At 51.8% G+C, this 15,305-nt stretch overlaps 1 protein-coding gene across 2 annotated transcripts in view; it reads right to left on the bottom strand.

The window, feature by feature from the left end:
- The window catches only part of PCDH19 (protocadherin 19), a 61,308-nt gene extending 47,301 nt beyond the window's left edge, over positions 1 to 14,007 (bottom strand). For both annotated transcript variants that reach the window (XM_064159192.1, XM_064159193.1), the window contains exons 1-2: positions 11,867 to 14,007; positions 8,506 to 8,833 (exon numbers count right to left, since the gene is read on the bottom strand). In XM_064159192.1, coding sequence (XP_064015262.1) covers positions 8,506 to 8,833; positions 11,867 to 14,007 — 2,469 coding nt within the window. The remainder of the gene's footprint in view (positions 1 to 8,505; positions 8,834 to 11,866) is intronic.
- Between the last annotated feature and the right edge of the window lie 1,298 nt (positions 14,008 to 15,305).

The following is a 15,305-nucleotide window of genomic DNA, read 5'->3' as shown; positions in this document are numbered from 1 at the left end:
AGGCAACATCTGCAGAGCCTTTCACAAAATTGTACTCAGCGTGCACCACTGTAGGTCTGCTGCCAAAGATAAATGTTATTATTTTAAAGCCATCATCCTCCTAATAGATGAGCAAACGCACTGCATTAGCATAGCCTGCAGAGCTCCGGCACGGGTGAGAAAATGCCAGAGGGTTTTCGCTTAATGGAATTTTACATACCTGACTTAGGATGGGTTAATGCAATCCACCAACACGGGAATTTTAAAACCTGCCCTGTGGCATACACCTGCCATTACAAAAGACAGTATAATCCGACAAGCTCCAGATCCCCATGAGAACCATGAAGGATTCGTACCCAGATCTCTGGTGGCCAACAGGGCATCGAGATGAGGACCTCATTGACACGGTTCTGAAGCAGGCAGAGCTACACAATTTATCATGGACCTACATGGTGTACTGGGTGTAAGGAGGAGGAGCGGCCAGGGTGGCTTGCAGTGTGCTGAGGGTGTATGTAATACCTGCAACGCACATCTGTCCACTGCAGCACTGGCAGCTGCTCACTCAAACCTAACAAGAGTTCCCTGTAATACCACGTTGAATAGGGTATCACTTTAAGACTAAGTATTAATCACTCGTCCAGCTGATATAAGCCATTACCTCACACCAAATTTAGACTGGAGACTAGAGGGAGACACTGAAGCAACAATGCTGTAGTCTCTTTTTCATCAAACCCCTTAATAGGTGCCACATGCAAGCTCTGCCACAACAGTAACAGTGCAACTGGGAGCCATCAACAGCCTCAATGTCCCATTGTTGAGACCTGGACGATGGGGACAGTGGGGACCAGGACCTCAGGGGACCACAGGAGACACCCCATACAGCAGCCCTGCCTGCAGAGCACCCCATCCATCACCAATTCAGAGCACACTCTAATTTAAATTATAATTACACTTATAAGTACACAGATTACAACTATTTATGCTACAAATAAGACCATCCTGTGTTTTAATTAACAGAAAATGATTGGAACTCAACTATAGCCTCCACTGGGAACAATATCTAATCATTTATTGAAGCAAGGCCATGCCCAGCCCTGTAGGCAGCCTGGCAAGGAAAACGGAGTGGGCAAAGCTGTGGGTCCCCTGGATCCGAGTCCTCTTATAAGAATGGAAGCCATCTAAGGAATGTGAGAAGAGGTCTCCCAGGAAAGGTGCTCAGTGCAGGAGGCAGTCTCTGGATGGCACTGGGCAGAGGATGAAGGCCAGTGTCCTTACTGGCTGATGGGAGCTGAGGAAAAGTCCAAGCAGGGCACCCGCAGTGAGGGTTGAGCCCAAGGGCCCGAGAGGACACCTGGCTAAGGAGCTTCTCTGGCTCAAAGCCCTCAGGAGGGACTTCAGGAGATGACAGCTGGAAAATATGTCTCTGCCACAAAGCCAAGCAGGTGCAGATGGGGTTACTCAAAGGCTACCTGGGCTTGGCCCTGTGGACACTTTTGCATGCATCATATGGTTTATGCAAAGTAAATGACATGGAGAAGCCACAGAGCTCAAATCACTCAGTACACCAGGAGCCCATTCAGAAACTACTGTAAGAAAGACCATATAAAGCATGCAAGAGCATCCTTCCAATGTAATCTTTAAAAACATCTTGCTAGAAACCTTTCCTAATTTAAGAGAAAGTTCTTACCTGACATGTCACAACAAGAGTCATGCACCAGAAACATGCATCTCCAGAGGTCACTTCCAACCCCTGCCCTCCTGTGATGATTCTATGATCAGAAACTCCAATTTACTTACAAGAAAAGCAGCCTCTCTACTCTCAGTAAAAGAGGACCATAAAACCCAAACCAGTAACACAGAAACAAATGAGATCTACATATGGATAGATGGCTTACTGCATACTTATTTACACATAATTAGCTACGATATGTAACAATTCTAGACACACTTTTTAGATGCTTATAAATATATCATGTATATCATAAAGTGTATAGTATATAACAGGGAATATATAAGATACAATACAAAGTATGTAATATATAATGATGTAATCATATCTATGTGGAGCACTCAGGTCTTGCCACCGAATAAGAAGGTTTTTACTGTTAAATACAGCTTGCTACTGCCACCACACCCCAGCCATGGATCCTTGCAGCAAACCATCTTTAGAATCATTAAGTTTGGAAAAGGCTTCTAGGATTGTCTTAGTCCAGCCATCGACCCAACACTAGCATGTCCACAAAACCATCCCCTGAAGTGTCATGTCTACATGTTTTTTAAACACCTGCAGTTGATGGTGACTCCACTAATATCTTGGGCAGCCTGTTCCACCCAGACAGACTCCACTGCAGGCTGGAAAATCCTTGGAAAACCCAAAGTGATACTAGGATGGGGTTGCAGAACATCTGTGGCTTAGTGGTGGGGTTAGCAGTGCTCGTTCACAGCTGAGCTTGATGATCTTAAATGACTTTTCCAATCTAAATGATTCCATGATTTAATGAGAAGCCAAAGTGCATTGAACTAAAGGTTGCCTCAGACAGAGTGCAGTGAGCGTGGCCAGCAGTGAGAGATGTGGATAAGTGGGGGAATGGGAGACAGGGATAAACAGGAACGAGAGCTGGCGGGTTTATCTCTGCTGCAAGGTATTCAAATGAACACTTCCAAACGGAGCACTTGGAGTGATTGCATTAGGAGATGTATAATTTGGCTAGCTGACCTCGGAGAGGCATAAAAAGCTTCTGATTTCCATAATGCTGGCCTCCAGCGCTTGCAGAGGTCAGGGAACATGCAGCGATACACAAAACACTTTGGGAGTAGTTAAATCAAGGGATTTGCTGGGACTTCTAATTTCGAGGCACATTTGCAATGAGTCAGGAGGGCATCTAGGGTGGTTTGGGGTTCCCACCCCACAGGGTCTGGTTCCCAGAAGGTGCCGTGAGATCCCAGACAGGGATGCGGAGGCTGGGAACCGCAGAGCTGTGACCTGTGCTCACCCATCACGCTGCACATCACAGGCACAAAAAAAAGTGCTGAGTTACAGTGACCTCCCAAGGAGAAAACAAGACTGGCAACGCTCGCTGCGAAGTCAGCCTTTCACTAGTCAAACATCATCACTGATAATGCTTTAATTATTAGCACTGCTGAAAATAAGCCTTATTTCAACAGCCTGGCACGTCTCAGCGCCACAAACTTTCTCTGGGTTTGGAAATTATCTCTTTCTTTTTAATCTTTTTTTTTCCCCCTGCTCTATACACAGCATTACTCAGAAGCAAGCCAAACCCCTTCCAATTATGCATCGTGACGTTTCCCCAGCGTTAACGGCAAAGCAAGGCCCTTCACTTCTAAATGGCATGGTTTATAACAAATTGTCTGTTATACCAGACAGAAACTGATTTCCCCAAACCCAGCATATTAAAGCGAGTACATTCATTCTGGTTGTAACACACAAAATGTGATTATAACAGACACTTTGGGGGCTTTTTAAGGCTAGCGGAGAAGAGGAAGATAAGCTGGAGGGGAAGAAAGAATTGACAAGTAGAGAAATGACAGAGAAAGAGGAACAGCCACGCTGATTTCATTTCTTACAAAACAAAAATCTTTGTGTGTTGTAGAAATGTGCTTTAGTTAACACCACCAGATAGCCAGAGCAAAAACTGCCGGTGCTGCCTGAAACGAAAATTGCTCTATTGTGCTCGGAAAACCATTTCCTACAGAGAGAAGAACACTCTCCAGGTAGTGAAGAAGCCTATCTGAAACTAACAGGGCCTTATCCTGCAACTGTTGCTCGCTTCAAATAATCCCTGCTGCCCCGAGAAGCCCAAGCAAAATCAGTGTGAGTGAGGATTACGTGGGACTGTATCAAGGTTGGGGATTAGACCAGGATTATCACTAAACCCAGTAATTCCCCATCTTACTGATGGTGGCCACAAGCTCAGGACACAGCAGATCACCATGGTCACAACCTCCCCAGTGCTGAGTGGACTCGGCTCTGGGAGCTGCTGGGCATGCAGATCCCCAGAGGACTCAGTAGTTGCTCCACCTGGATCTTCTCCAGTGAGACGGACTAAAGCAGCAGCAGAGTGAGGCCATGCCAGATCTACACCCTGCTGATGCTGCAAGGGCAGTGCCATTGCTTCCCTTCCCTGCTGCTGCCATGATCAAGCCACCCTGGGCCCCCAGGGAGAATCAGACCAGAACCTCCAGGGTAATTCCACCTTTGCATATCCAACCTCTCAAACAAGGCTTGCTCATTCTCATTTCACACCTCCTCATTTCCTCCCTTGCTGGATCCTGCCAGAGATTACTGAGACCTAGGGACTGAGCAAACCACTGTGCCTGGGGGATGCTCCCCCTCCTGGTGCAGCACACAATGCTTCCCAAAGTGGCAAAAAGTCTGGATGCAGAACTGTCTCTGAAAGACAAACGCAGCCATTCCATGCACATGGCACAAAGTCAAAATCCAGACATGTAAGTGTTACCCAAGGGTGGCTGCTCTGCATGCAAGTCGTGTCCCGGGGCTCCAAAAAGGCTCTGCATTCAGACCAGTTTCCACATCACCCCAATGCAATGTGCATTTTTATCAAGAAGACTGCCTAATGGCTCCTATTAGCTTGGATTTTTAAACTCCTGGTATAACTTCCAGCAATATACTTGCAAAATCCGACAACAGGCCCTTTTTGATTTCAAAGCTGACTTCTCCTCCAGCTCAGCAAGAAGGAAAAATAAAAATGCCCTGAGCAGCAGCAGCATAGCCTCTGACCGGCAATGCCCTTGCAGCTCCAACGTGTCCCATTCTCCCTTATGCAAAACAAGTCAAAACACTAACGGGGGCCAAGCCTCCCACTGTCAGCCGCGATCACCAGAGCCGCTCACAAACACTTCTTGCCGTCGCTTCCTGCAGCCACAAGGATGCTGAAGAGCCACGGGCAGCAGTGTCCAAGCAATACTCCAACACTCAACGGATCACTGAACCCCAGTAGGACCAGAAACCCCAGGACATTCCCCACCACTTCCCTTTGCTCTCTTGGCAGCCATGCCCCGGCACAAGCTAAGCTCAGCTCCTACCCAAAGAGAAAAGGTTTTCAAGGGTTGTCTCAAACTTTTTTTTTTTCTGCATCCTCAGTGTGGAGTTGCAGCCGTCCCAAATGTCACTGTTTAAACCTTTCTGGATCAGCAGAGAAAGGTGGGGAGCACCGACAGAACCAATTTCCAGCAGCAATGCACTGCCAGCCCCAAGACCTGACACCGCGCACACCGCTACCGTGGCACAGGAGGAAACGTTTCCTGAAGCTCTACAAACAACCCATCCTTGGGGACTTTTATTTCAAGGTTCCCGACTGTTAAAGTAAACGAGCCTCACATTAAAGACCAGCTAACACTGCAGACTCACTGCTGCTACAACAGCGCCCGTCTGCAGTCACTTACTCCAGCCACAGCCACCGTATGCTAACTGACACCGCCAGCAACACGTTTACCTCTGCTCTGTATCTTTTATCAACTGATGCTCTGCCTTCCCATCAGGAAAAGTCACTCGGAGGTGGAGCAGCAGCAATACCTCCCTGATGCTGACACCTCATAAAGGCTCCCAGGGGAAATGCCGGTAGTCTCAGCACTGGAGGTGATTCAAAGCAGCCCAGACAAGTCCTGCTGGATGCACTGCAGGGAACGGCTTGGCTCGGGAACCTCTGGGCAGGAATTGTGTTTATGAAATCGCCGTCACGTGGAGGTGCACCAATAGCACACTTCACATGCCACAACGCCTGCCAAGGCAGCAACGGGCAGCAGTGGGTATGAGGCTGTGATACTCCTCCATGGAAGCATCTTTCATGGAATTTCCATGTCAGTTGTGTGGTAGGACAGGGCTGTCACTCAAGCACCACTGAATCTCCTCACCTTCAGGGGTCACTTGGAATTTTACAAGCCAGTAGAACCCACACCACTGGCAAGATAACTTCCCTTGCAACAGCTGGAAGCATAACACTGGGACTATCTGCCAAAAAATGTAAGAGGTCCTACCCTAAACCAAACCTTCTAACAGCTTCCAGTTGAGATTTCTTCTCATTGTGGCCTGGCCCTGGCCTTTTGTCCTAAAACATCCACAGGGAGTGAGCAGACATGCTACTCTCTCTGAGAACACCAATCCAAGAGCTGCTGGTCTGTCAGCAAAACCGAAGAGCCAACAACTGCGCTCCTGCATGCTGACCCTCCACGGCACACGTTACAAGAGACGAATTTATTCATCCAAGAAGGTACCAGTTCTTCGGTGTGTCCCATCTGTATGAGTGATGGGGAAATGCAACATGCTGGAGCCACAGGGAGAAACAACAAGCATCCCAGTTCCCCCTTACAAAGTGCACAAGTCAACAGGGGTCTTTGGAGAGCACATCCCAAGTGTTGTGTCAAGGAGGAACATGGCCAGCACTGCCTTCTGCCCACAGCTGCCTAGCAAATTTATCAGTTGAGCTATGAAGGTCCTGATGGTGCTTCCCTCCTCCCCAGCACTGCAGACCTCCTGCTGTCTGGGTAAAGCCAACATGTCATGAATTTCACAACTGGATTTTGCCAGTGGCTGGCAGCGTGCTCCATTGCTCAGTGCCTGTAGCAAGGAGTCAGCCAGAAATATGCTCAAGACCCCTCTCCAAAGCACACTGCTCCAGGAAGACAGGAATTCCTTTTGCCTCCATCATCTCAATGGCAAAGGTCATCCACAGCCTTGGCAGGCATTCCCCAAACAGCTTGGCACCGTTATCCCAAACTGGTACTCCACAGGCAAACATGAGCATTGATGCAGATCCCCTGATATATGAAGGGTGGCATTCCCCATCCCCAGCCTGCCCAAGCAGAGCACAGGAAACAAGTGGCTCCATACCAGTTCTTCTGCCTTTCTTCTACTTGACCAGAGACAGGCTTATCCCAAATAGCTCCCATCCAGGCTTGGATGCAAAGTCCCTGCCTCTCCTCATTGAAGCATTTGAAAGTTGCAGAGCCACTCAGCCCTGTGGGTGGATACTTGCAAGTAGACCATAAGAGTGCTTATTATGTAGGTCATTCCCATTCAGTTTTTGCTAAGCAGCTCCACTATAGCTTGATACAGGCACCAGAAGTTAAATTAAGCATTAATTCCCTGGCCCAGATCTGAGTCACCCCTACTATACCCTTAAGAAGGCAGGTGGGCTCTCAGCCCTGCAACCACAGGTGCCTGCACTGGGCCATGCTGGTGCACCCACGCAGAAGTTGCATCCTCACAGCATCTCAGTAGGTAACCTTGGACAGGACATGTCATATGGTGAGGAACCTGCACATGCAAGAGTGGGAGAGGCTCAAATCCAGGCTGGACAGAAGGCAGCAAAGTGCACATGGTCTGCCATGGAGACCTGAACAACCCCATCCCCACTGCCTGGTCATTAGAACCTGCACCTCTGCTTTAAGCAACTGGCATTTGGGCTGGGAGCACCCCAAAACTGGGATGACATCAGTATGTGACTTCTTAGGAGCTGGCTCTGCAGCCTTAGCAGAGGTTAAACACCAGGGTTCAATGATCATTCTGCCCATAAAACCACTGCAGAATCAGGCCCACTACCACCAGCCCTCCCCAGCAGCCCTGCAAACCCTTGCAGAGGGCCAGGCTCTGCTCTCCATCACACAAGTATAAATCTGAAGCAGCAGCACCACTGTCTCCAGCAGCATCATTTTGCATTTACACCAGCACACTGCACACAAAACAGAGTGAGCCATAAATATTTCAGCTGCTTTTTCAGCTTTGTTATTCTGTTCAAAGCAGGAAACATGACAAACCTTTGATTGTTTTGCTTAATACCAAACAATAATTCAAAGAGAGACAAACAAGCAACATTAAATGATGCCTGTGATGTACAGGAAAGACGATGAATTAGAGGAACCTGATGAGGACGGCATGGATCACAGCAGCACCTTTCCTTGGGCAGGTATCACACATCCCTCCTGTGCAGCCTGCGTGTGCCTGTCCTGTGTGCTGAGGGGACAGCACAGGGCCAGGTGGTCACACTACCCTGTGCTGCATTCATACCCAGCACAGCCAGCTGCATCCAGGGCACAGCCACCAATGCCACTTCCAACAACCTCTTAAAAACATCTAATGAAGGCAGTGAGTGTACCTTCCCTTGATCATCGCCACACTCAAAATCCACTCGCAAAGCGGCCACCTCCAGCCTCCCAGCAGCATGGAGGCAACCTGTCCTGGCTCTTCAACACCAATATCCCTGCCTGGCAGTTTCTGAGCACCTCTGCAGAGTCTGGGAGTGAAAACATCCTCCCATAAACACGTGTTAGAACAATTCCAGTAACCTCAAGATGGGTGCCCACCACTCCTCACTGCCCAGCACCCAACACGCTCTTGGCTCAGGGTATCCGACACAGAAACCACCTCTGCCGGTTTGGTCAACAAGTTGTTTTGGCAGTGCTTACACCAACGGATCCATCCATGCACCACGTCCCACGTGCAAACCCATCATGATGCCCCAGGCCCATGTGCCACCAGCACACACTCACCTCCGGCAACGGCATCCCATTGATGATGAGGTCAGGCTGCTGGGGGCTCTGCCCTGTGAAGGTGTGATGGTAAATGTGGTTGGAGCCAGTGTTCCTGTTGTTCTGGCTCTCCACGTTGAGGAAGGTGCTTTCGGAGCGGCGGCAGCCCAGCGGCAGGGTCTGCTGATGGTAGTCGAAGTAGTTGAGGGATGAAGTAAGAGAGGAGCAGCTCACAACGTTCATTTTATCCGTCTCTTCCACGTCCCGCGGTACCAGGCGGATATCGTTCTTGCTGATTTTCTTCTTCTTGCTTGATTTCTTTTGATGCCCATAGGAGTACTCTGCAATTCTGGGGGACAGAATGAAAGTCAAAAGCTGAGAGCATCCCAAACCCTGCCCTGCTAAATACACAGGCAGAAACCCGGAGGGCTTGGCCCCCATCTCCGTGTAGGCTTCTGAGTCATGCACATTACGTCATATTTTGGGTCTGGTGGCACACCACGGTCTTTAGTTTATTTTGATACCTATGATGCTTTTGGGTCAAACAGGAAAAATAATGGGAAGGAGGAATGCCCTTGGCTTTTTCTAGCATGTGTAATTGCTGATATTTAGTTACTAGGAGTGAAGTCCAGCCTGCAGAACAGAAAAATGGAGATGTTAAAATCCATGAACTGAAAAGGGTACCTGCATTCATTTCCATGCATAATAAGGATTTTTAAAGTGATTTAATTTGGTGCCTGTAATGAAAATTCAAAATGAATAGCATTTTTCCTGGTTCATTTTCCATAGCAGTAAATAAAGCAGACCCAGAAGCAGTCCTAGCTGGCAAGCTCTATTCTCTCACATTCCAAAGGCTGTTTGTTTATTAATGCTTTATCCAAATTGCTGCTGCTTTGACTGTCTTCTGATAATACCTGCTAACTTGAAACCTCTTCTCCAGCCACATCCTATTCCTGCCTGCTCCCCCCCAGCACACACACCCTCTTTTGCTGGGAAGTGCTTTTGCCTTCTAGAAACCAGAGAAAAACAACTGTGTTTTGCAAAAAGAAATGATCCTTTTTGACCTTATTTTTTCTTTACACTCCAAGCTTGTTTTCCTCTGCCTTTCTTTCCCTTTCTGCTTCCCACCTGCCAAAAGACTCAGCTGTTGAACTGCCTTGTTTGCCTTCTGCAAAACACCAGAGGAGAAAAGTTACCATCAAACACCACCCGACCAAATAATGACAAACATGACTGCACCTAACATTAGCCTGGCATGTTCAGCTCCCAGTCACTGTGGCTTCCCTTTCCAAAGGGAGCTACACAGCCCCAGCCAATGCCCCACAGATGAATCTGTACACGTGTGACACCGGGAAGCTCAGTATTTCCCAGGGAAGCACGTAGCCTGCTCCTCGCAGAGAGAATTACACATTTGAAAGTCAGGACTTTGCTGCTCTCCTTGCTACGCTAACAACACTAAAAAAATAAAATTAAAACCACCCAATAGTTGCAACAGTAATAAGGGGACGAATAAATAATACAGTTTATCTGGAAACACAAGTGTTAGACAAATATTCTTGTTCCAGAAAGCTAATTGCCTAAGCATGAAAATGCCACCACGTCAAACAGCTCTCATATAACCTTATGTGCCTCACAAATTAACAGGTTTTATGAAGACTGCCCAGCAGCTGTTGTGAAAAATCTCTAAATCAAAGCACTGCAAAGGCTAAGGGCACGCACCCACCACGAGGAGAGAGTGCCCCACAGTCGCGGCCGCTGCTGAGCCTACCTGGTGCTGCTCTGTGTCTGCAGCTGACTTCTCTTGCTCAGATGCACACTGATAACAGCCTGAGCATTCCCCTGAGCACGCAAATAAATCAGGGGAAGGCAGGGATTTCTGTTGTGCCAACAATCTATATGCTGCTGACTCGTCTAACAATGCTTGATGAAGCTTTAATTGTTTTGTTTACCTAAATGTTTAAGTTTGGCAATGCGAGAGCCCAATTATTTCCTGCAGGCATTCATTTTGCTGTCCTTTCTCTATTGACCAATTATTTAATTAAACTGCACTTCATTAATCCCTAAGCCGTCACAGTAAACCCAGAGCTTATACATATGTGTGAAGCTGTCAGGGGCACCACCACAATGTGATTTTTATCCATTCGAGTCCTATTCTCATTTAATGGGCCGAGCTGGCAAGAAATCTGGTATATGAGCTTTCACTTGAAGCCAGACATCCCATAGTACAGCACAGCCCGACCTTTATTTGCAGATTATTTTTCCCCCATCAAGCAAAAAGGCTTATAAACGCACTTTACACTGTGAAACCGGGGGATAAAACCTGAACTCCCCGGCATTATTTCTGCGTAAATAAAACTTTAAAGACCGCACATCCCCCTGCGCCGCAGCATCGCCGGGGGCGAGCGTGCGTTTCCAAGGTAGAGCAAAATTAATTTTCATCCCTCCTCTCCGAAACCACTCGGTGCCGAAGGAATGGAGAAGTCATGGCTATTTCACTAGTAACAGGATTAAACCATTTATGAGGCATTGCAGCTGCTCTTTTATGGCATCTGATTGATATTCATGTGTGGTTAGCATTTGTCTCCTAACTTGTGTAACACAGAGAATAGTAAAAGAGAGACAATAATCGCCGGGCTGTTACATATTCAGGGGATTGGATTTCCCCTATCAGCCTTTCAGCGGCTCCGGGCGCGGGGCTGACCTCCCCTCCGGCATTTCGGACCCGAGAGCACGCACCAAGCCAGCGCCGCAAAAATCCGCCCGCGCCCCACCGCTGCCAGCCGGAGCGGCCGTGCCGGCTGCCGTAGCGGCACATCGAGGGGAACGGGCTGGGTTTTGCCACTCTTTTAGCCGGTTGGCCCCACCGCCAAGCGCGGCGAGGAGCCGCATAGGGCGCACAATAGCTCTTTTGAACGGCGAGCCAGGGCTGAGGGATGCCACCGCGGCTGCTCGCCCCGTCTGCTGCGGGGATGCGGCGGTGGGCTGGGGGGTGTCCGCGCTTTGGGAACACCGGGAAGCTGCAGCAGGGACAGGGGGCTGCTCACAGGACCAGCCACGCCGCTGTAAAACTGTTCTGCTCCCTTCCTGAGACGGAGCGTGTAAAATCAGGGATGCTGCAACAGATTGCCAAGCCGCACGATGAAATCAAGCCGTTACTGGGCACAAATTTCCGCTCTCCTCCCAGAGCACAATTCAGCAAAAGCTGCACAGGGAATTCTCTGAGAGCGACGAGAACCTCACTTCTGCTCCTACAGCAAATCTAACCCTCCACGCACAGACACCCCCCGCCCCCATCCCAAGTATACAGCAGCAAACAGCAAAGTAACTGCAAAGCAAAAATCAAAGCAGACCCAGCAGGTGCACAGAAACAAAATGTCTTTACCTGCAGTTGTAGGTTCTGATTTCCTTGTTATCCCTTTTGCACTTGACTGCCACGAAGATCATGGTGACAAAAAGAATGGCTGCGATAGACCCCAGGGCGATAATGAAAATCAGGGAGAGGTTAACAGATCCTATGGACTCTTGGGCATCCAGGGCTGGAGACAGGTATATCAAAATCAAGGCAGAAGCTGAGAGAGATGTTTTTCCATGGTCGTGAGCCACCACGATCAGCTCGTATGCTGTCTTTGCATTTTCCCCAAAGGCTCTGGTGGTCCTTATCTCTCCATTGACCTGGTCTATCTCAAAAAACCCTCTGTCTCCTTCCACCATTTCATAGGAAAGTCTGCCATTTTCACCCTCATCATAGTCGTCTGCTTTGACCACCGTCACCAAGTAGCCTACCCCTGCATTCCTGGGGATATACACCTCCGCGGTCCCATTGACCAGCGGTGGGGCTGTGATCACAGGGGTGTTGTCATTGACATCCAGGACAATCACTCTCACGGTGGCATTGCTCTGCAGAGAGGGATTACCCCCATCTTTTGCCAAGACCTTGAACTCAAAGGCCTTCGTTTGCTCATGATTGAAGGATCTCAAAGCATAGATATCTCCAGAGTTGGGGTTGATGGAGACATAGGTGAAGACAGGCATGTCCCTGACTTGTGAGGGTACAATCTGGTAGGAGACACTGCCATTGAGGCCCAGGTCAGGGTCCCTGGCTGAGACCGAGAGGAGGTAGGCCCCTGGAGTGTTGTTCTCCTGCACTATGACCTGGTAATAGGGCTTGGAGAAGTGGGGATGGTTGTCATTCTCATCAGTGATCTTGACAGTGAAGGACTTTGTGGCCTGCAGGGAGGGGACGCCATTGTCCTTGGCCTGGATGGTGAGATTGTACTGGTCCCTTTGCTCACGGTCGAGACGTCCGTCCACCAGGATGGTGGAGAAGCTCTCATACTCCTGGAGCCGGAAAGGCACATTGCCCAGGAGCTTACACTGCACCCGCCCATTGGCCCCAGAGTCACGGTCCGAGACCCGCACCAAGGCGATGACATAACCTGGAGGGGCGTTCTCGCTCACCTCCACCAGCTCACTGTTGACAGAGAGCAGGTTGATGAGGGGCGGGTTATCATTGGCATCCTGGACGCTGATGGTTACTTTGCAATGGGCAGGGATGGAGTTAGGCCCCAAGTCCTTGGCCTGCACATCCAGCTCGTAGACGTGCCCCTCTTCATAGTCGATAGCACCACTCACTGTGATAAGGCCGCTCTGGGGGTCAATCTGGAAGAGGTCCCGGGCCCGCTCAGAGACGTAGCTATGGAAAGAGTAGAGGACCTGGCCATTGGTGCCCTCATCGGGGTCAGAGGCGTTGAGGCGGATGACTGGTGTACCTGGTGGGGCATTTTCAGGCACGCTGACAGTGTAGGCCGGCTCCTCAAAGAGTGGGTTGTTGTCATTGGAGTCAATTACACGTATGCTGAGCTCCACTGTGCCAAAGTTGGGCGGGTCACCACCATCCAGAGCTGTGATCACGTAGCTGTAGTGGGACTGGGTCTCACGGTCCAGGCTCTTCTCCACCACCAACTCGGCAAAGCGAGACCCATCACCCCGCGTCTTGGTCTCCAGCCCAAAGAGGTCATTGGGGGTGATCTCATAGGTCTGTACACCAAAGCTGCCCGAGTCCGGGTCATAGGCACTCTCCAGCGGCACCCTGGTGCCAGGGCTGGCAGTCTCTGATATTTCCAGCTCGATCTGGTCGGTGGGGAAGCTGGGTGCATTGTCGTTGAGGTCCTTGATCTCCAGCTTGATCACGCAGATCTCCATAGAGCTGGACATCACCTCCAGCGAGATAACACACTTGGGGCTCTGCCGGCACAGCAGGTCCCGGTCGATCTTCTGCTTGGTCACCAGGAGCCCCGACCCGGGGCTGATGTCCACCAGGTGGGGAGCCGAGTTGGAGACCACCCGGAAGGCAGCTGGCTGCCGGGGGTCCAGCACGAAACCGGCGTCCCGGGCGTCCTTGGCGACGTTGGCGATAACCGTGCCGGCCCGCTGCTCCTCCTCCACCGTGTACTTCAGGTTCACCAGGGCCCCGGCGCCGGCCCACAGCAAGGCGGCCCCCAGCAGCGTCGGGAAAGCCCCCATCGCCGCCACCGCCCCCTCCGGCCGCCCCGCCGCGCCCCGACGGCTGTTGGCCGCCCGCCTCAGGGCCCCGCCGCCCTCATGCGGACAGTGCCCGCCGGGCTGCCCCGGCGGCGGCGGGCGGGCGGGCAGGCGGGTGCGCGCACCGGAGCCGCTGTCCCCCCTGCGCCCACGCCAACGCCGGCCGCTCAGGCGCTTCGAGCCGGCGGCGCCGTGGATTGGCCAGGCATGACGTGGGGGTGCAGGAGCGGAGCTGGAGCTGGGTGCGAGCAAAGCGAAGCGGAGCGGAGCCGAGTCGAGCGGAGCCGAGTAGAGCCGCGCCGAGCAGAGCCCGCTCCCGCCGGCGCTCGCTGCGGCGGCCGCACGCCACTGCCCGCAGTCCGGAGCGCCGGCGGGCGGCGCGGGGGCGGGCGGCGCGGGGGCGGGCGGCTGTGAGCCCTAGCCAATGGGCCTTCGGGGGTGGGCGCAGCGCGCCGACTCGCCGCCAATGGGACCGCGCCGAGCCCCGCTGCCGGCCGGCGGGGCGGGGCCGAGGCGGGGTCGGCGGAGCGGCGCGGCCGAGAGCGGGATGCAGAGCTGCGCGCAGCGGCGAAGATTGACTCAGCTGTGCCGGGAGCCTGTTGCCCCACGGCGCACAGCCTGCACCGGTACCCGCAGCTGCGGCTGCACCAGCAGCCCTTTCCTGGCCTCGGTCACCAGCAGCTCCTTCTTAAGCGCTGCGGGAGAGCGGAGGAGGGGAGCGTCGGTCCGCACTGAGCGCCCTCAGGACTGCTTCAGGCCCTATCCCTCAGGGGCAGGACTGAGTCTACTCCTGCAGCATGGCACGCCCGTCCGCCACGCAGTCTCTCCGGAGAGCCGGCGTGGGCCCCGGTACCGCCAGGCTGTCTTGTGCGGCTCCTTTCCCCGCAGCGCTCGCTGCTGTTGACTCGGCAAAGTATCACGGCACCGTCTTCTCTTGAAAATTAAATAAAACTTCCCTTGTTCGGGTGCCGGTACCTTACCTCGGGTCTCCGCGCGCGGCACGCAAGTTCCCGGGGTCTAATTAAAGGGGATACTGAGAAGATGCCGCGCCTCGAGGTGGGGCCGGTGCTGCCCCCGGCGGGATGCGGGCGCTCTGCCGGCCGATGCAAGCCAGGGGTCTCAGCTTGGAGCCTTTCGGCTACAAATAACGCCGTTCGGCTCCCACTTCCTCCGCCCCTGCTCCGAGGTTCAAAGAGATGCCGAGATCCGGCGCGTCTCTGCGGCAAATCGCCCCTTGGTGCCCACCGATCGATAGTGAGACAGCGCCGCGGAGGGGGAAG

This window comes from Pogoniulus pusillus, chromosome 19 (genome assembly GCF_015220805.1).
Source record: "Pogoniulus pusillus isolate bPogPus1 chromosome 19, bPogPus1.pri, whole genome shotgun sequence".
Lineage (NCBI taxonomy): Eukaryota > Metazoa > Chordata > Aves > Piciformes > Lybiidae > Pogoniulus > Pogoniulus pusillus.
Note: the sequence above shows the minus strand (reverse complement) of the source record. Positions and strands in the feature narration are given on the sequence as shown.